This window comes from Merops nubicus, unplaced genomic scaffold, assembly GCF_000691845.1.
Source record: "Merops nubicus isolate BGI_N331 unplaced genomic scaffold, ASM69184v1 scaffold7798, whole genome shotgun sequence".
In the NCBI taxonomy this organism is placed as follows: domain Eukaryota; kingdom Metazoa; phylum Chordata; class Aves; order Coraciiformes; family Meropidae; genus Merops; species Merops nubicus.
Genome location: NW_008626274.1, coordinates 6,850 through 27,306, shown reverse-complemented (window position 1 = coordinate 27,306; position 20,457 = coordinate 6,850). Strand labels below are relative to the sequence as shown.

Below are 20,457 nucleotides of genomic sequence, written 5' to 3'. Positions count from 1 at the left end.
TGCCTTATTCATTTTAAGTAGGCCACAGGTTAATATCAGAATAAGCATTCACTGTAATAATTGTATTTTTCCTTGTTTGAGGACCTGATGATGAAAGAAAGTTATAAAACTTTAATATGTACTGCACATCATTATAATGATATTGGCTACTGTTCGTTACTTAATATTGAATTTTGGCTACTAGGAATTTGATAGAGACTAACATTGAGAAGGTATCATCGTCAAGAAGTCACATCTTAAAACAAACAATGTATATTCTAAAGAATCAGAGCAAGTGCACATGCATTCAGTAGAGTGTCATCTCTTTAGATAGAAGCAGGATGTGCTAGAAGTTGTTTCTTTCAATTTATTATTGAATAGTGCCTCAAGAAGTATGGTTAGCTGCCTACAGATTTATTGTAATAGCCCATCGTGGTAATTGTGTGAATAAATTTCTCAGCTGGACATTCAATCATTTTGTCTTTGATAGACATACAAAGACAGGATAGAAATTTCTTCTCTATTAACAATCTTAATACAGAAGCAGAGCAAATTAAACCACTCAGATGCTCAGTTCTGTAATTCCACCTGCAATGTTATATTAATCTTCTAGCCCTAGCAGGGAAAATCATGAAAGCGTGCAGGATTAGTTTGGTAAAAGTCTATTGTGTTCATATAAAGGTACATCAAAACTTTTCTTTGCAACTAAACCCCTGAAAAAAAAAATACACAGAATTGATGGAGAATGCTGTGCTCTCTCAAGATGTTGTCTATAGCTCCTGAGCTCATGCTCTGTTAAATCTGTATGCCTGTATTATCTGTCAAGCCTTTTAAAGTCTCTGTACATATTATTGGTTTCATTCTTGGGATGACTTTGCTAGAAAGTTACAGGCTAGTAAATAATGCCTCAAATTGTACATGAAATACATTTCTCTCCTACTTTAATAATAACCTAACTCTAGGGTGTTACCCTAGAGACACAGAAATCAGGAAGACTTTAAAAGTGAATTTTCCATGGCAAGTATTTCACCCATTTGCCCCAAAAAGTAGAATCCTTTCCAATTTTTTTCTTTGCCTTCCCAGAGTGCTCACCAGGAACCTTCGGTTATGGTTGCAAACAACTGTGTGAATGCATGAATAATGCTACGTGTGACCACGTCACGGGTACTTGCTACTGCAGCCCAGGCTTCAAAGGAATCCGCTGTGATCAAGGTACAGGGCAATTCTGCCTGTAAATCTCTCTCTCTCTCTCCACCCCCTCCAAAGATGTACATGCCTTAAAAAAACAGGGCTTCAAAAATGAAATGCACGATTCAATTTACAGTGTGTTATGAATTACTTTTAACAGCGGCTCTTATGATGGAAGAATTAAACCCCTATACTAAAATTAGCCCTGCTCTTGGATCAGAGAGGCACTCAGTGGGAGCAATCATTGGAATTATTGTTCTCCTTCTAATTATTATGGTCTTGCTGGCACTGTTTGTGTGGTATCGACGGAAACAGAAGGAGAAAGGCCATGACATGCCAAGTGTATCTTATACTCCAGCCATGAGGATGACTAATACAGATTACTCACTTTCTGGTAAGGGTCTTTTTATGTTAATCAAATATAGACTCCTGTTCCTATATGTTGGGGAAACATCAGCTTCTGTGATGTGTAACATGTGTTATTGAGCCTCAGAAATAATGACACGTCTGCTCTTCCCCCGAGTATCATCATCTTTTAACAATTAACAGGGACAGGAGAGCAAATATAACTTAAAGCTGATTTAAGGTGCTTTATATATGAAAGTTTGCTTACCAGGATACAGGATATACCTAGGCAAGAAGTCTGCTGCATGGAACACGTGAACTCCACGGTTTTTTAATTGGCTGCATTCCTATTGTGGTGCAGAGAAGTTTTCCCTTTGTGAAACCTTCAGAAGAAGACTTGGTTTTGCTTGGGGAATGGGATTTGGGGCTGACTGGGTCAATCATAAGTTTTTAGTTTGTCTGTGTTGCAGTTTATGATTTGAGGAGTCCTATTCATTGTCACCTTCTGTGTGCAGACCAGTCCCCATTGTCTAGACAGCTGGTGTGAGTGTTCTTCACAGGAGCTGATGAAAGCAGGAGAGGGGAAGAGGAAGGCTCTGTAAGATTTAAAAAAAAAAAAAGGCATACTGAGATCATATTTCTTTCTTCTTTCTATCTTTTCCTGCTGCAATGGAGAACAGCTTTCCTTGACTGGCTGAACTTTGGAGGATGTGATCTCCTTTTAACACTGTCATTCTTCTCTATTCCTCTATGGCCAGTATCAGATAGGATGCCAGGCAGGAGATGGCTTTCCCTCCTTTTTGTTTCCTCCGATCTGTCTCTAGTGGGGATCTCCTCAGGGTTTGCTGCCTTCTGACTGCACTTCACTTGCCTTTAAATGGCTGGAACTGTAAGTCCCAGCTCCTGAAGCAGACAGAGGCTGGCCTAACAGCTCTGCTTTCCCAGTCCTGCATTGCCGTTTTCTTTCTGCTTTCTAGTCTAAGTACACGAGGCCCAGCCACTCAGGCCTACGAGAGCATTCCTTCTTCTGATAGCTACAAGATGGGGGAAAAACAATCATCCTTGGACCTCCTCCCGTTGCCTTTTATTTTTGAATTTTAGCTTTACAGGCTCTTGCTTAAGCTGCCCATTAGAGTAAAAAATGTATGAGAGTGTTGCCAGAGAAGGCTCATCTGATCCTTGGCTAGTTGTCAGCACAATTTGGCCTGAAATTTGTCATTTCAACATCATTTGAAGAGCCAGACCATGAACATGCAAGAGACAACTGTGGCACATCTCAGCAGCAGCAAGGCTCCGAGTTCCAAGAGAGCAGATCACAGCCACTGGCATGGAAAGATGTTCTGAATTTTTCAGCAATTCATTTCTTTTGTATTGGCACTTTATGCATTTATTTACAAAGCCTGCTACACCTCATTTCTTCTGTGCTTTTCTAGTTAATGTATATGTAACGCAGCATGCTTAAGAGGCACAGCTTACAAATTTCAAAATAAGGAGAGTTTGGGAGTTCCTGACTGGAGTAATTGAGCGTCTGCTTTCAGACAAGGGGGAGAGAAGCCCTCCATTGTTTTTTCTCCATATTTCACCATCACAGCTCTTCAGACTTCACAATCAACCTGATGGTATCACAGGCTGATACTCTGCAGGAAGTCCAAAAAAGGCTAATGCTGAGAAAGGTTCCTCTTGTCCTTTGAAGTTAACACAGACAGGTGACTTTCCTTCTGAGCCATAGAAAGAAAGCCATTACTTTTGAAAATATTAGTAGCCCAAGAGTGTCCTTGCAGGTTGTCTTTGTGGGCATTGCATCTCCCTCTACAATGTTCTTCACATTCTTTTCGGGTGCAGGCGCCTATCCCAGAGCTCCTGATCCCACATGACACTCAAGTACTTGAGGAAAAGAAACATTTGGGGGATTGCTCAATTTTTGCTTGCATCGTGAATATCTGAAAGATCACATCCTTCAGCTTCATTGAATCTGGGATGTCTTCTGGTCCTTGGGCAATGACAGTGAATTTAATTCTTGTGTTTGTGGCACTGCTGCTCTGTATCAACTCAGTTGGTAAAAAACCTGTAATCCCAGGTCCTTGCAATCCCAAACAGCACCAGGTCAGTGGTGCTATGTGGGCTTCTCTAGAAAGAGAGTAGATGTTTCCTTCCTGTTCATCTCCATCACTGATGGAGATGCAGAATCCAGGCCTTTTCTTTCCTCTTCCTTTCTTTGTGCAGTTCCTGTAGCAATATAAATTTTATCACTGGGGAAGTGCACCTGAGTGGGGTCAGCCATCTTTTTCTGGAGGTCACAGGAACAGTTTCTTTGCTGTCTCCCCCCTGAAAAACTCTGCTTGCAGAGGAAGACTAAGAAGTCAGAAGTCACACTGCTCCATCTTCATCTCATTAGAAATTGCCTGCGGGTATCAGCATTCTTTCAAGTTTTGGTCTTTGTGTTAGAAGGGCATTTAAATATTCTAGACAAGGGCCTCTGAAAGCTCCCTGCCAAATTCTGACTGTCATCCAGTACATTCTCCTCCAGAAACTTTCTCCTTGTCAGTAGCCTTCTCAGCTTTGGCCTTACTGATGCTGTTTTCAGCCTTTCACTTCCATGGAGCTGCAGAAAGACAGCAAAAGGTGCTGACGTGTGTCTTCTCCAGCAGAAAGTGAGGAGGTGGATGCTGAGACAAGATCACAGATAAGAAATAGAGACTCAGAGCGTGGCTGGGTGGCAAGAGCAACACGTGTGTGTATGAGTGCATGTGTGTGCCTTTGTGCATTGCAGAGGATGCTGAAGGACAGCAGCAGTGTTACACAGAGGTAACAGGGATTTCAGCCTTCACCTGGACTTGTCTGTGTGGATTAAGGGCAGATTACCAGGCAGATGTACTTATCCAAATAATATAATCCCAAGTAAACCCATGGACTTCATCAGGAATTCCCCCTGAACAAGGACTGCAGTCTCCAGCCCTACACAGGCTGTAACCTCACAAGCTAACCTGAATCACCACCGTTGTGGTTTTGCTTGTTTGCTCTTGTTAGGGTGTAGTGCTGCTGTTGTTTCTGAATGGAGTCACACACACGGATCCCTTGCTCCTAGAGGCAGCAGTTTCTTCCAGCACATTAATTTATTTTTGGAGGATGTTTTTGGTCTTTATGTCCTCAACTCTTCTGATGCTGATAATCCCTGCATATGTGTGAGAGAGATTGTAAAGCAGGGGAACCCCTCTGGGCAGCCCTTCCACTCGTTTGCATTTGGGGATGAAAGATGTGGCAGCAAAACACACACTCTGCCCAGCCACCAGTGGGAAGGAAAACCACCCATGCTGGGAGAGCTTAACCACAGCCTGTGGATCTGAGAGCAGACTTTCCCAAATGAGCCTGAAATTAAAGTGGTGCTCCCCAGCATGAGAACAGGACTTTGCAAAGATTTTAAAGTGCTGCTCGTTTAATTCAAGGAGATGGGGACAGAAGGGGAAACTATGTGGTGGTGCTGGAGAGCAGCAGAGACCTCTCTTCAGGAATTTCACAAAAACTTCACTACTGGCTTGATGCTTGAGGTCTTATCAAGGTCTTCACAGACTTTCTGATATGAGTGAATCCTCTGCTGAAATCCAAAACCTGAGCAAAGCTCACTACAAATAGAACCTCATGGATCCCACAGCCTAGACAAGACATTTACAGAAATGATGTATGGTAGGAGGTGTCAGAGTGAACCCTCTTGCTTGGAGTCTTCAGCCACCCCCCTGCCACTCCGTATGGGTGGAAAAGGTCCACACAAAAAGAAGAAAACAGCTTGAGATGTCTGGGTTTGGATTGACTGCAGAGTGCTTACTTATCCCCTTCTTCCCACGGCTGGCCTTGTGCCCAGTGGATGAGGACTTGTGCTCTTTGCCTCACCCACAGCCCTGGCTGGGAGCAGAAGCTCAGTCTTTCTAGTGCTAGTGTTGTGGCCTTCAGCCAGCCCTCATGGATCTTCCACTGGAGTGCAGCCTCAGGCCTGAGGGGCTCACGGCAGGACCCTGCCACCATGGATCCCCTCACAGGACTGATCCCCCCATGTGAACAGTAACATAACTTTGGGGTTCTTTTGCTTTGTTTTAATTTAAATCATTCCCTTTCTTTAAGGCATTTAAGTTTTTGCTTACCATTCAGAGCAGAATAAAATCCTCATCTTCAGGAAGAGAGGGGGGTTTGTGGGTTGTGGCTTTGTTGTTGTGGTTTTTTTTGGTTTTTTTTTTTTTTTCTTTTTTTAAGTGAGATAGCATTAGATTTGAATTTGATGTATTTCCAGCCAGCAGTTATAAAAGCTTCATGAATAAATGTGTAGAAAATGGACTGTGCTATCAAGGTAAATCAGCCTGGGTGGGTAGTTAAGTATCGACCAAATGGAACTGTGTAGAAGGAGTAATTCTGAGTATATGGAACTGCATGCAATGAAGGAAGAAAGGATTTCTGGTGGTGCAGACTTGTGTACGAGCTCAGGTTCATTAATTCAGCACTGTGCTGAGCAGCAGGGCAGTCTGGCAGACTTTTCCTTCGACTCATTTTGGGTGCACAAAACAAGCTACAGCCAGATAAGCTGGATGTGAAATTGTAACATGTTGGCTCACAGTCACCCTCGGTCCGTGCCCCTTTATCTCCCAGTGAGGGCAGTGGACCATGGCTCTTCTCCCCCCAGCTGCTCCTCCTGCCCAGGGCCGAGCCAGAGCAGGACAGATAAGGAAAGGGGCAGGCAGAGCTGAGAGCTGCAGTGGCTCAGCCATCAACGCTCCCCTGCGAAGCAGCAAGGTGTGGGTGCTAGTGTCTGGGCTTAGTGGGGAGTGCAGGCTGGGAGAAGGGAGGATGAGCTCTGCTCCCTGCTGAGCTGCCAGGCCCTCACTAGCAAGTTCAAGGCTGTGTGTGAGCAGCTGTGTTTGTGATGGGCACATGCTGATCTCTGGGTTTGGGTTCCAGCCCCTGGTCTCATCTGCAGACCCCAAGAGGTTTCTGTTTCTTGTGAGTTCTACCGCAAGTATCAGAGCTGTAGTTAGGGGAGGTGGCAGACTACCACCCTCTGATCTGAGACACACTGTTAGCAACAGCCTCGGAAAATAGCTGGGACTAAAAGGCTCTGTACTCACTACAAAACAGATCTGACCTCAGGAATTGCTCTGCGTGTTTCAGCAGCAAAGAAACCCCAGCCAGATACCTGTGTGCCTGTGCAGCTGCGTGCCACAGCACTGCTGTGAGAGACAGCCTGCAGATAAAACCACTTATCTGAAACAGGACGTGTTGCAGTAAATTAGGCTAAATCTAGATCTCCACAAGATGTCAGCAAAGCAAAGTGCATGTTCACAGGGATGCAGACGCAGAGGGCAGGCAGAGAGGGCTGATGGGGAGCAGGTACCCCCCTCCCACAGACAGTGCCAGCCAGGTCCTTGCCCTTCCTCACTCATCTCCTGCCCAGCTTCATGAAAGATCCCTGGTGGTGGGGACAAGCAGCCACCCCAGCACTCCATACCGTTTCTGTGTGAAGGGGTTTCCTGTAACTAACCTTTCTGCCTACAATTTAAGCAAAATGGTTTTATTTTGATTAAAACCCATTCAATTCCTTCTCACAGGGCTTAGCTGTTTAAACGATGCTGCTTCAGTTTACATTTTTCATCCTTTCTTCTGATGGTACTTTGAAATATTTATCCATTTGTGATTAAGCTGGAACCAGATCAGGATTGTGGATAGAAGTGCCAGTATAAATATGATGTCTGTCTTGGTAAATTATTTTGTTTGGTAAATGTGTTCACAAGTTAAAGTGAGGAAATAGTTAAAATGTCACTAAGCCTAACAATGTAACTGCCCAAGTTTGCCTTTCAGTGCTTCAGCTTTCTGGTTTTTCTAAGCCTTGCACAAAGAGCTGTGTAAAATGTTTTGGACTCCTTAACATGATTATAGCACCTTGGTTTCTAACATTAACTTACTTATTTTGTAACAAAAAAAAAAAAGCCATTAATGAATTGTTTAATAAGTACAAAGGTTATTCTCATCAGTAGCTCTTACATGGGTTTAAATGAAGGAAGAAGCTGTGCTGCAGACCATGGATTTCCTGAGTTTCCCATTTGTTCCCTCACCTGCAAAGCAGCTGGACTGTCAGGAATTGCTTTTTTAAGATCTTCAAAAAGAGAACACTGTATTAATTAAATATTTTGCTTTTTTATCTTACATTTAATGCTAATAGTCAAGAGTGTCACACCATGGTAATGCAGCATAGATTTCATCTGCAGATGTTTTTGTAACACCCAGTACTCTAACAGAGTTTTCTAACCTAGATTGTCTCGAGCATGTTTGCAGTTTCTTAAGAACCATTGTGGCTTCCAAAGTGTTTTGTGATGACTTGTTTTCTTCCCAGATGTATCTCAAGGTAGCGGCAGTGTACATTGTTTTTCCAATCCAAGCTACCACACTCTCCCATGTGGTGTGACTTCACGCTTCTTTACCAGTAATCTGGATGGAAACAGCTCCAGTAAGGTAGATATTATCCCACCCCACTGTAGCAATGTTCTTATCAGTTCAAGGAAATGAACCAAAGCAATGCCTGTTGGACCCTGTTGCCTGCCAGCATTATTCCAAAGCCCAGTGTAGCTGTTCTGACATGGTAGCTCCAGCAGGCACAGAAAGCTCTGCTTGCCCCAGGGTCTGTCTTCATCACCTCTGTGTGTGGCAACTGGAGTTGCAGCACATGCCTGTCTGGGTCAATAAGGCTTCGTGGCTTAGCAACTCTAAGGTATGCTTGCTTCTCAGAAAAGATAAATAACCAGATAATTGTAATTATCCCTTAATATAACGAAAGTAAATCAATGAAGCATTAAGTCAGTCATCCACCTTCGCTATATTATGGTTTCCCAGGTCAGTAGACACACAAATTTCTTGCTGACACAGAAAAGTGTATAGATGCAAGAAGGTGTCTAAGGGTGCTTCTGAGCACTGTTCTCATCCAGGGGCATTCTGCTGTTACTTAAAGCTCCCCAGCAGAGCTCTTCAGACAGTGTTGCTCCAACATCCAGGAGCACCTCACTTGTCACATGTTGCTATCAATTCCCTAGGACCACTCTTGGACAACTCCATCACTCAATGCACCACTTCAGGAATAGATTTAGATGTGGTAAATAGTAAGACAGCTCTTCCTTTAGGGCCTCCTTTAGCCAAGGTGGGGCAAAGGGTAGGGAGCAGGGAAAAAGGAAATGCCATTGATTTCATCAGGGATGTCAGTTTTAAGAATGATGGTACATGCAGGCTGTGTCACCTTAATCCAAATGTAGCTCTGCTGACTGGAAAGCCATGAGAACAAGATTAATGTAAGAAAGACACTATTGTACAAGAGACTATGCAAAAATATTTCTACATGTGACCCTGTAAGTCATTTCCTGGTTATTAAAAGAAAACCTCATTAAAATATAATAAAAAGGCTGGCTCCAGAGATTTCTCTGAGAAGAGTGTAGACAGATGTGTAAATAGGTTTTCTGATGTAGATGGTCCCCTTGCATCATGCATTTTTCCTCCCTAAACTGAAAGTGCAGACGCTCATAATGTCAAATTGAGGATGAACCCCATGAGTGTGGGTCTGGACCACTAATCCTGTTGTGGTGATTTAGATGAATTCAGAAAAGGTCAAAGCAAGCAGCTATCCTGGTTTCCCAGGCTGCAGCACCATCTTGTCATAGAGCTACTTCAAATATTAAGCTGCCAAAAAGTTTAAAACCCAAGTGATGCATTTGGACCAGCTTGGAAGCTGCTCACCCTGCTGTAGTGCTGGCTGTCAGGAGTTGGTTAGCAGGTTGTCCTGATATTCAGAAAAGAAAAACAAGAAATCTGGCATTTTCAAGGCATGTATCAAAATATATGGCTTGATATTTCCTTTAGATCTCCCATCATCTTACTTATTAATGAGAATGCTTTGCAGTACTGGATGGCTGAGGATGGCCAAAAATACACTGCTTCTGTTTGTGGAGTTCTCCAGCCAAGGGAGACAAAAGAGCACATAAAGCCCCTAATGGCTGCCTTAACGAGGTTCATTTCCAAATCACTTCGGCTGGTGCCTTTCCCACTTTCTGCAGGGAAATGTACACAAGTTGTACTTGGAGGAATCCTTTCTTTGTAGTGCCAGCTGGGGTCACAAAGGAACCAGCACAGATGCAAAATGGAAAAAAAGGGCAGAGGAATCTCTGAACTGCTGAGCCAGAGCCCTGGAAGCATTATCCTCCCTGTGCTCAAAGGAGATCATGCCTTGAGGTGATGGACTGGAGCCATTCCTCTATCACTTCTCTCTGAGAGACAGCCTGGGCAAAGGTACAAAGACAGGGCAGTGGGGAGAGAGATGCAGCCCTGCTCCAGATTGAGGTTTTCTCTCTCCTGCACTCCCACACCCCTCATCCTCTCCTCTCTGTGTCTTGTTTTGCCTTTTCTCTCCCCTTCCCTTGGTGTTCTCTCCACTCTGTTATCTTTTCTGTTTTTTCTCATATCCGTTTTCCCTTTTCTCGCCCAACTCTACACATATTATTTCTGTAGTCCTTCCTGCTGTCTGTTTTCCTCTCCCAGCCCTGTTCTGGCTCAGCAGGGTCAGTCTGTCCTATGCTGATCCTGCATTTACTGCCCCTGCTGCTGTCGTCAGTGGGGGCTTCCCTAGGGGAGTGAGGTGGGCAAGGATGGCCAAGGACAGAAGCTAGAAGGTGCAGCATTGCCCCAAGGGTCGTGGTTTGTGAGACAAGTCTGTCTTCCGAGGAAGGCAGCAGTTCCAAGCCTTCCTGCATCTCCTCTGGGATACCAGGGGGAGGTATCTCACCTCGTGTTCCCTCTGCCAGAGAGACATTTGGCCACTGCACAGGACCCTACGCGTGTCCTGAAGGTAAAAACTTTGAAGTTGCTGACAGACAAGTACAAGTGGAAGCATTAAAATCCTCCTGGTGTGTATGAGAGTGGTGAGTTGTGCTGGTGAGCGCTCAGACTGGAATACATGCAGGGAAAAGCAAGTGGGAGGGTAAGGGGGAGCATATGAGAGGAGACTAAAAAAGGCTTGGCTTCTTTTATCTAGCAAAATGAATGCTGAGAGGGAGTATGATTGCCATCTCTAAGTATGACGAGGTAAACACTAGGAGGGAGAAGAGCTATTTAAGTTAGATGACAGAGCTGGCACAAGAACAAATGAAGATGAACTGGCCATGAATGCATCGAAGCTGGAAATTAGATTTCTAACATCAGATCAGTGAGATTTTGGAACAGCTTCCCAGTAAGATTAATGGGACAAAGAAATCTGATTACTGTTAAAATGGAGCTTGATCAGCTATCTAAGTGATTATGTGCCTGGGTGTTTGCAATAAATGTGGCTGGACTCAGGGGCTGGGTGATCAGAGCCCTTCCAGTCCTGTGGCCCTACAGCCCGCTCTGGCTGCCAGCAGGAGTTTGTGGGGCTGAGCTGTCTCTGTGCCACGTCCAGGAGAGCAGCTCTGCACCTCTGGGCCTGAGGAGGAGGTCGAGGCTCCTGCATCTCAGTGTGAGTTTTCAACCACCAGCACCTTGCTCCAAGTGAAAGCTCTTCCCACGTGAGTGAGCTGTGAAGTCAGCCTGGGTGGAATGCTGGCCCTGTTGAAGTCAATGCCTTACTATCCTTTAAGTGAGGCCAAAATTTGACCTTTGCTTACTAGCTCCTACAAGGAGGTCTGGCCTTTGTTCATGTGACATGTGCAGCAAGGAGTATCATAAGTGAACTCAAGTGAAATTGTGCCAGCACCAAAATGGTCCAAAGCAGATAAACAGGGCTGCACACTCACCTCCATGCCCCTGTCTTCATCAGAGCTCTCATTGCTTGAGTTCAAGACCAGATTCTCAGATGCTCTTTTGCTCAGAGGGAGTTTGGTGGGACCATTCACAGAACCACAACCAGTGCTTCAACGCCAGCTCTGTATTTGAGTTTTTGGATTGTGCATGAATGTAGGAATATCTCTCACTTTTACAAAAGGCTGCAAAAGTTTGTGAAGAATCCTCTGTATAAAGCGTGAGGCTGCTGCACGGGCATGTCACAAATGGAGGACCCTCACCTTGCACTTTTGCAGGTGTTTCTGGTTTCTACAGACTTCATAAAAATCAATTGCTATTAGATGGCCTGAATTTTTAAAGCCAGCAGATTCACATCTATTAAAGGAAGCTCTAAATTCTACCAAAGACTTCACATAAAATTAGAAATTGCAAAACAGAGGTCACTGGAAATGGTCTGACTGGATATCACCCAGCTAATAAAAGAGAATTCAACCACAGAAGGCATCATTAAAGTGGCTGTGACTCAAACTTGCCCAAGAAAAAGGAAGACGGCAAATACAGAATCACTGCAGAGTGTTCAGGATCTAAAACTGAGAAACAGCAGCTTGGACCACAGAAACCTGAAGTCAAGGCAGTTACTGAGGAACTCTTCTAGTGCTCCCCTGAAGGATACAGGTGTGATGGAGCTCCTGCCAGCACTTCTTTGCCTAATGACCATGGGCTTCTTTAAACCCTGAGCGTTGACAAATGGCAGCTGGTGAGTGACTTGCACTGTGCCCTGTCCAGCTGTTTCAGATGGGCTGACAGTGCCTCTGCTTTACTCAAGCCAGTATCTCCTTGACCTTAGAGGAAAAATTGCCAGCTCTGAGGCGGTTTTAACCAAATTGCTAAAATTACAAGCTAGGATTTTCAGTGGATAAATTTACTGTGAAGGATTTTTTTCCTCTAGAAAAGCAATTTTGCTTCACTCTAAAAACTGAAGTATCGTCGGTCTTAAGAAGAAAAAAGTTAACAAATTATAGTGTTAAGAAACGATAGTAGCACAAAGAGACAGCTATAATCACATTTCTTTGTAATTACTGCATTCTGAAAAACTTAGAAATGTCCCCAAATCATTTCATTAAAAAAAAAAAAAATCAATTCTAGCCCATAGCTCGTCATGCCAAATTTTCAGTTTCTGAGCTGATTTATAAACCCTGCAAAAACACAGCTTTTAATAGAAACCCCAGGACTTTAGTAACTGTGAGCTAAGTGGTGCAGCTGGATTGAAAATCAGCACTCGTGTTGCTGCTGTGAGTTTTGAGAGGAAGGAAGAAGCCGTGGGCACCACTGGTGGAACCCAGCAGTGGGGCCGTGCCCACCCCCAGGGCTGGGCAGGCTGCACCCACCTTACAGACCCCTCTGCTTCCCATCACCTCGTGTGTGTGTGTGCTCTGGCTGCCCCGTCCACCCCTTCCATGTGCCTGCTGTCAGTGATGATGTTCCCAGCACTGGGGAGCACGAGGCACTGCTGAGTGATGAAGCAAGGACTCCTGAGGTGCCAGCTGGGAGGTGCCAGCTGGGAGGTGCCAGCTGGGAGGTGCCAAAGGTGCGGTCACAGCCGTGCTCGGGCAGGGAGCACTCCAGAAACATTGCAGGCAACCAGCTTTATCAGCTCTCTGCTCTGGGCATGTCCTTGAGGAGGGTGGCTGGTGCAGAGGTGGCTAATGAGCTGATGAGACGTGGGACCTCAGTGAGAGTGTGCAGAGGCAGAAAGGGAGAAGGAGCAGGATGAGACACTGGCTACAGCTATCACTGTGCTGCTGGGGCTGGCTGAGCTGAGATTCATGGGCTGTGGGGCCACGAGGGACCTGCTGATCATCTGGCTTCGTGGCCCATGCAGCACAGGGCTCAGAACCACCCTGAATTAATGCCTCTTTCAAGGTCAGTGCTGGTGGCTCAGCAGCAGGGTGTCTCTCAGCCAAAGCCTGACATATATATATAGATATATACACACACATGCACACACATCTGTGTGTGTGTGTGGTCGGTGTATTTGCACTCTTGTATGTCCTGAATATTTCTTCCAGGCTGGAGTTCAGCCCATTTGGAGCACAGTTTCCTGCTTAGCAAATGATGGAACCTTTTTATGTAAAAGCTTCAGCTGAATGGCTCTAAAAATACTGCACAGTTGCTTGTAGAGTGACCCAACATTGTGTGTGTGTGTGTGTGTGTGCACAGCCTTTTCTATCTGTGCTGTCTCCCATGCCTCTGTGCAGGGCTCTCCCCGTGGGTTTTCCTGGGTCTCCTTATGCCAGGGCAGATTATATTTGATGCAAAAAACACATCAGACCACTTTCTGCATCCTGAATCAAAGGAATTCAATCAGCAGGACGCAGTCAATGAGGGCAAGGTTTTGCCTTTGGTTGTTACAAATCTTCCCCCAAATGAAACCCAGTTTCTGCAATCAGATAAAAGCTAAATGTCAATGCAGTTTGTAATATATAGTGCAGTTGTCCTAAATGTGATGCTCCTCATAGAGAGGAGTGTTTGCAGATGATTTCCCTAGAGATAAGGGAGAGGCTGCAGAGCTCTGCAGTGACCCAGCTGGGAGGATCCCACTGGTCCACACTGCCCCATTTACAGGGGGACTTTCACCAGAGATTTCCTGACCCAGAGCCCTTCCCTGTGTGGTCACTACCCAAACCCAGGGGCAGAGGAGCTGCGTGGCTGCCCAGCCCCGTTCCTTTCTCCCCTCTCTTGGTCCAGCATTTCTCCTGCCTGCTGTATTTCTCCACCTCCCACGACATGGTTATTCCTTGCAGGTGGTGCTGTGCTCCTTGCAGCTGACTCAGGGGGCTGAACCCCTCTGAAGTCACTTTGCTTGGTGGCTGCTCTGCCCCTGGGCCGTGTCCACGTTACATGGCACAGAGCAGCATCCCTGACTGCTTCATGGGACAGCCCTGTTATCCCTCCCAATCTGGCAGTGTTTCCTGGTAGACTGATAGACTTCAGCACATCAGTAGGCTTTTTCTTCTTCCAAGTCTTAAAACCCATTATGAAAATTAAGCAAAAATTCATGAGAGCAGGCAAATGAAATGTTGTGGTGTTTTTAATGCTTTGTTTCAATTTTAACCTCCTTTATTGTTGAGCATTTTCTTGTAACACGGTAAAATAGCAGAGCTGAACCCTCAGAAACAGGGGCAGGAGGCTTTCCAGTTTGGGAGCAGACACAGGAGAGCAACAGTAGCTTCATAACTTTAGCTTTTCAGAAATGGGGTTGGGATTTGCTCTTGACCTGACAGTTGCTGAGGACCAGCTGTGCCTTCAGCAGGCGTGGCTCTCAAGGGAGGAGTGTCCAGGTGGAAAACTCAGCACTGGTAGCAACCACAGGGATTCACAGACCCTCCTTGCTGGGCCTCACCTGGTCACCACAAGCTTTGTAGAGCTGCTCTGGAGCCCCAGTCTAGTGGAGCTGTGCCCTCCTGGAATGGCAGCCCTGGGCTCCGTGCTGCTCTCGCTGGCTTCAGGCTTTGTTGTTGCCAATGTGATTTTCCTTGAATTGAGAGGAATCCTGCAGCAGTTCCCTCTCCTGTGAGGCCACGCTGGGCTGCATTGGGCAGCCCCTGTGTTCCCAGCAGCTGCTGCACGCATGCTCATGTACCTGCTTTGGATCCAGCCTTCTGCTTTGAATCCAGCCATGTGCTTTGGATCCAGCCATCTCCATTCATTATTCTGAAACTGCCAGCGTGTCTCTCCACGGGCACAGGCATCCCAGTCCTGATCCCTGGTCCCTGGAGGGAATCCTGCATTTTCCAGCATGCTCGTGTTCATTGCTTGGTGAAGTGACTTTCCTTTGTGATTTTCCCTAATGCTAGTGAACAACTGTCAAATTCCCACAGATACAGAACTGAAATGGTGAGGCCAAGGTAATTGTCATCTCCCATTTTTATTTGTGACATCATTGGGCTGAAGTCTTGGGTGGGAACTGTCTTATTTATTTCAGCATTAACCCATTATCATACTTTTTGAACAGCTCAGTAACAAAATCCTTGACAGAGAAACTGCAGACTGGAGACCCTACAGCTATCTGAATGAACTAGGTCAGTAATTTTTAAAAATTTAATCACTTTAGTAGACTTCAGAGCGATTCCAAATCCAAATCAGTCTTTCATAAAGGCATTAACAATAATGAAGAATATCGGTGTGGTCTTTATTTCACAACCAGAATTGCCAGTAGTGAAAGATAGAGAATTGAAAAATTTCCTTTACCACAAACCACAGACTGGGAAAGCAAAGTCAATACTCACTCTAGTCTCCCTTCCTAGGCTGCTGAGTTGAATCACTGTCATCAACTCTATAAATGTTTTTTAAGGACTAGCTTAGAATGTTAAAAATTCAAGTTTGGTTTTGTTTTTTTCTTCTTTCGTGCTTAATAAAGTTCAGCACTAAGTACTGGCATCCTGATAACACTGTGGAGCCTCTGTGGGAGCTGGAACATGCAGTACACTCTGAGATCTCCAAGTTAATCACATAGTGGCCATTTTTCAGGCAATTTTGAATGGCCAGCCAGTGCAAACAAGCCAAGAGAGAAGTTTAATCACCCTTTCTGAGTTTATTCTCCCTGGCTTCAGTTTTAACAGGTCTCTTTTTTAGCAGCTTTTATCTCAAAACCTATCCAGATTTAGTGCTTTGGATGCTCTTTGTTTTCCTATCTGAGCACTTGGAGTTTAGCTTGTCAGTGGCAGAGAGCACTTGCCCTCTCCTTTACTGGGCTCACTCATACCTTACAGGAAGCTGGCAGCAGGGGAAGTGCAGTATTAAGTGGTATTATGGGATTTTTAAGGTCCACTATCTCCCAGCTCACATGGCAAAGGAATTAACCTAGAGCACCACCAGGCCTCACATCTTGTCACTGCTCTTTTGGTCACACACCATGCCTGGCTCCAAAGATCAAGCCTTCCCTGCATCAGGAAAATCACAAACCTGTCAAGCTTCAGTGCAAAACCTTTTCCATCAAAATCAACCAGGAATGTTTTCTGCTGTATAAGCTGCAGAGCTGCTGTTGTGCTTATCTGCACCTAACATGGAGAGCTGGGCGTGCAGAGGGTTTCCAAATGCTCCTCAGATCAAGTTAATGTTCTTTTGCCATTTTACTGCTTTGCTCAGTAGCTTTACTTGGCTGTAACCTGCAGTGCCCTGAACTCCCTGTGTGCCACATTTGTCCTGCATTCATGCATTTTATTTCACTAGCAGAAGGGATGCTAAATGCCTTTGCAGTACGAATGATGTAGAAGTGATTGATACTTTAGCTACAGGGTCTGCAGCAGAACAGTTACCCATTTTTCCATGGCATTTTGCATCCCAGATACTGGGTTTTGTTTCTTTCCAAATGTCTTTTCATACTAAGTGATAAAAAATTACATTTTTGTTTTCTTCTCTTTCATGTAATGCTTGTTTATGCTAACTTTCATAATGTTGGATTCTTGCTCAGGTCAAGGCTATTTTTACATGAAACTGTAACACATTTTCATTTTTTATTACTTCTGTGCAATAAAAGCTGCAGATTCCACTTCCAAGTTTCAGAAGAAAGTGAAAAATGTCAATTTTGAATTATAAACATAAAATAATAAGGTCACGTGGGGGATCTTGACCTTTAAACTGCTTCATGCATGGAAGTACTGAAGAGCCGAGGAGCTGCACCACCTCTGATCCCACTATTAGCCTTAGGTTCTATGACATAGATGCTCCAGCTCATGTGTTGGAGGAGCAGCCAAGCATTGTGTGGGGGTGGATTCAGTGAAAAATAGCTACAGCAGCAGTGGACAACTCCTCTGTTGTGGCCCTGTGAAATATTACAGAGAGCAGATGTGAATGAGCTAGAGGCAGGGCAGAGACCTTCAGGGGAAATTGGAGAGAAATTTGGCACAGATGGAAAACTCTCCACTCTTCTGGTTGCCTCCCTGGTTCTTCAGCCAGCAACTCCTCTGCCCGAGGCAGTGGCCCCAAAGGACAAGCTCTTTGCACCAACCAGATGAGGAAGAGCATCAGGCTCACAAAAATGTCTGTAGGCTTCTTAGAAATTGCAGGTGTCAAAAATATGAATTATAGCTGGGGGAAAGGGAATCATAAGAATATCCATGTGAAAATGACCTCGGACACTCATCTTCTAAAACCTGTAATCATAAGGAGATTTCTGATTATTTCTTTTATGACCTATGAAGTGCATTTCTGATCAAATCCTGTGCTCAGAGTTGGATGCTATCCAGACCTGTCTGGGGCTGACACCTCTTGTACCTAAACTGCAGCATGCCACCACTCTCAGGGGCATGGCTGTGCTCAGAGTGGGTGTAAGGACTCAGGAATTCTGCTGGTGGGGAAAACCTTGCTTCTCAATACCACACTGGATCCAGGCTTAGACTCCCCTTTGATCTTACAGCTCAGGAGAAGCAGATGCTGCCTTGCAGAGGAGCAGTGGCTGGCAGCTCAGGAGAAGCCAGGAGTCTGTTCCTAGCAGCCCAGAGCACTACAGCTCTAGCTGGCTGGTGGCATCATGCCCTTTTCTGGGTGCTTGGCACCACAGCTCCTCACTTCCAAGCAAAGTATCTGTATATCTGTGTCTAGAAGATCAGCAGAGTGCTTTCTGGAAATACTATGTACTTTCTATTTGCCTCTGTATCTCATAAAAGCAATCCCACAGGTAACAGGCACATGAGTGCTTGAATTAACCCCTCTTTGCCCTCAGTTGTGCAGGCTGCACCTTTTGATTACTCACAGCCTGCATCATTGGCCTTTGCTCAGCCAGGAGTCACTCCTCAGACTTTTTATTTGGAAATGGAAAGGAAGAAAGATGTTCTCTGAGGGAGCAGAGAAAGGGCTGTTCATACAGAGGGGCCCAGGGCCAAAAGGAACAGCCCATTCAGAGTGCACCATGGTCCTTATTTCAGATGCATGTCCACAGGCTGCCACAGCAGCACAAATCGAGGAGACAGAGCAAAGGTGGCAAGGAAGTGTGGGAGTGAACCTGCCTGGCCCAGGGCCAGCTCCTGGGAGGAGCACGGGGCAGATGGCCAGAGGCTGTTTGCTACCCTGAGAAAACCTGCTCTTCACTGAGGACCCAGTGTCACTCCTGTCTAAGCCAATGTGCACGTTCCCTCTGACATCAGTGGGGCTCTTGGAGACTAACAGGAAGAAATAATTTAAATACCCATGATGTGTATGCATGGCTATGTATACATACTCTCTCTCTCTATATAAAAGCATACATATGTCACTGTTCATACAGATAGCCTGGATCTTACCAGGCTGCAGGTATTTTGCCTGTTTGCAGGACTTCAGTTCCCAGGTTTTTGTTCTTGCCTACTGGGACGTGCAAGGAGCAGAACAAAGCCTGTAGTTTCACTGCTGGCACATTTGCTCAGGAGCTCCACACACCAGGCTCTGTCAGAGAGATTATCATTTCTGTTAGGTGGGGTTGGAGTCTAGTGAGGAGCACATCTGCACCATTGAGTCACCATGGGCGTGTGCTTGAGAGATCAGAGTTTGGGAAGTCTGTGCAGCCAAGAGGCAGCTCTGTCACCTTTGCTGTGTGTGGCTGCCTGTTTGAGGTCCTGCTAGTTTCAAGGAATGTCTTCTCTTTGCATTTTCTACTCGCTGCCTCTTGTTGCAGAACCAGAATTGTTTGCCCTGTGACTAATTGCTCTTGCTCTAGTCCAGTCTGCATTAAGCCATTGTAGAGTCCAGCTTCCAGGCCCTATTCCAAGCAAGCTGAAGGTCCTAAACCACTTACTGAGTTCAGGAGAGGTTGTTATGCTGGAGCTTGAGTGCAGGGCACAGCGGGCTGCAGGCAACAATGGCTTTATCTGTAATGGTTTTTTAACAGCAGTCCTTAATGCAGAGACCAGTGTGTGATTTGCAGCACATCTCCAGTAACTCAAAGCTGCATTTCTTCCAGACAACCAAAGCTACAAAGTTTGACTCAGAGCTGACTTTGCAGTTTCCTCAAAGCCAAGAGGTGTGGAAAAGTATTTCCAGCGAGACTCTGATTTCACCCCAGCAAGCAATTTAGCTTCAAACTTAAACCTAGGCTTTCCTGAAGTGCCAGATTCCTGGCCTGTTTAGGGCTTTCCCACATTAATTACTTATGTAGTTTAAAAAATAATGTGTCCATTATTCATTTCACTTCCTGAGGAATGCAATGAATACATAAAAAGTGAATGATAAAACACAGAGAATTAGACATAAAAAGAGACTAAAGGCAGAAATACAGGGAATAGGTTGGGAAGGGCTTTGAGGCAGCACCCACCCTACCTGTATCTTTCCTAGCAGGTGTATCCCACCTTTTGTCAGCCATCCTCCCATAAGGACTTTTGGTTTTCTACAGCTCCTCTGGAATAAGTGAGAGCAGAGCTCAGGCCTAGCAGCATGCTGGTTTGCAGCTCAGTGTGGGCAAGGACAGCCAGCTACCTGGCTCAGAACCAGAAGTCAAGTTCCCTCAGATGAACCCTGCATTAACAGCAGCCTGGCCTCCAGGAGGGTCTCACAGCAAGTTTGGTCTTACTCAGAGCAGGCACAGTGATTTCTACTGCAGCAGAAGCCCTTCCAGACATGCCCAACAGTCACAGTAGGACTAGCAAGAGCTCACAGGGTGCTGAGCTAATGAAATATGCTCAGAAGGTGGAGCCCTTCCTCTCTGAGCCACCAAAAGTGCTGGTTGATATTGCTGCTTCCTCACAGCAGCTCCAGCCCCTTTTTCTGTAAGTCACTTATTCTTCATGGGCCTTATTCTGACCTCCTCACTAATCCCCAGCAGTTACAAGGGCACTGTCCTGCAGGATCAATCCTGTGCCTTCTGCTGCTTGCTTTGTCTCCAGCTCCAACATGGCTGCTCAATATTTTAATGTTACTAGGGAGGACTAGATCATGGTCCTGAGCAGTTATTCATCCCAGTCTTTCACAGCCAGAGGCTCTTCCCACGTTGCTGTGGTGATAGATGAGCAGTGCTGTGTCCAGTGCATCTCCTCATGGGTCAGCCTGGCTCTCCTCTGCTCCCCTGCCACTGCTCTCTCCTCATGGGCACTGCCTGCCCCTGCCCCCAGCTGTGTGCTCACCAGCTCCTCAGAGGCCAGCTCTGGGTGGTGGGAGCTGCCTCTCACTGGAGCCACCCTGCCTGGGAGCCTGGGAGCCTGGCAGGAA

General features: G+C 45.6%; 1 protein-coding gene across 1 annotated transcript in view; it reads left to right on the top strand.

The window, feature by feature from the left end:
* MEGF11 (multiple EGF-like-domains 11) overlaps positions 1 to 20,457 on the top strand; it is a gene marked incomplete at both ends in the record, with an annotated part of 91,769 nt that overhangs the window by 69,737 nt on the left and 1,575 nt on the right. The window contains 2 exons of the mRNA XM_008945940.1: positions 1,063 to 1,191; positions 1,328 to 1,561. Coding sequence (XP_008944188.1) covers positions 1,063 to 1,191; positions 1,328 to 1,561 — 363 coding nt within the window. The remainder of the gene's footprint in view (positions 1 to 1,062; positions 1,192 to 1,327; positions 1,562 to 20,457) is intronic.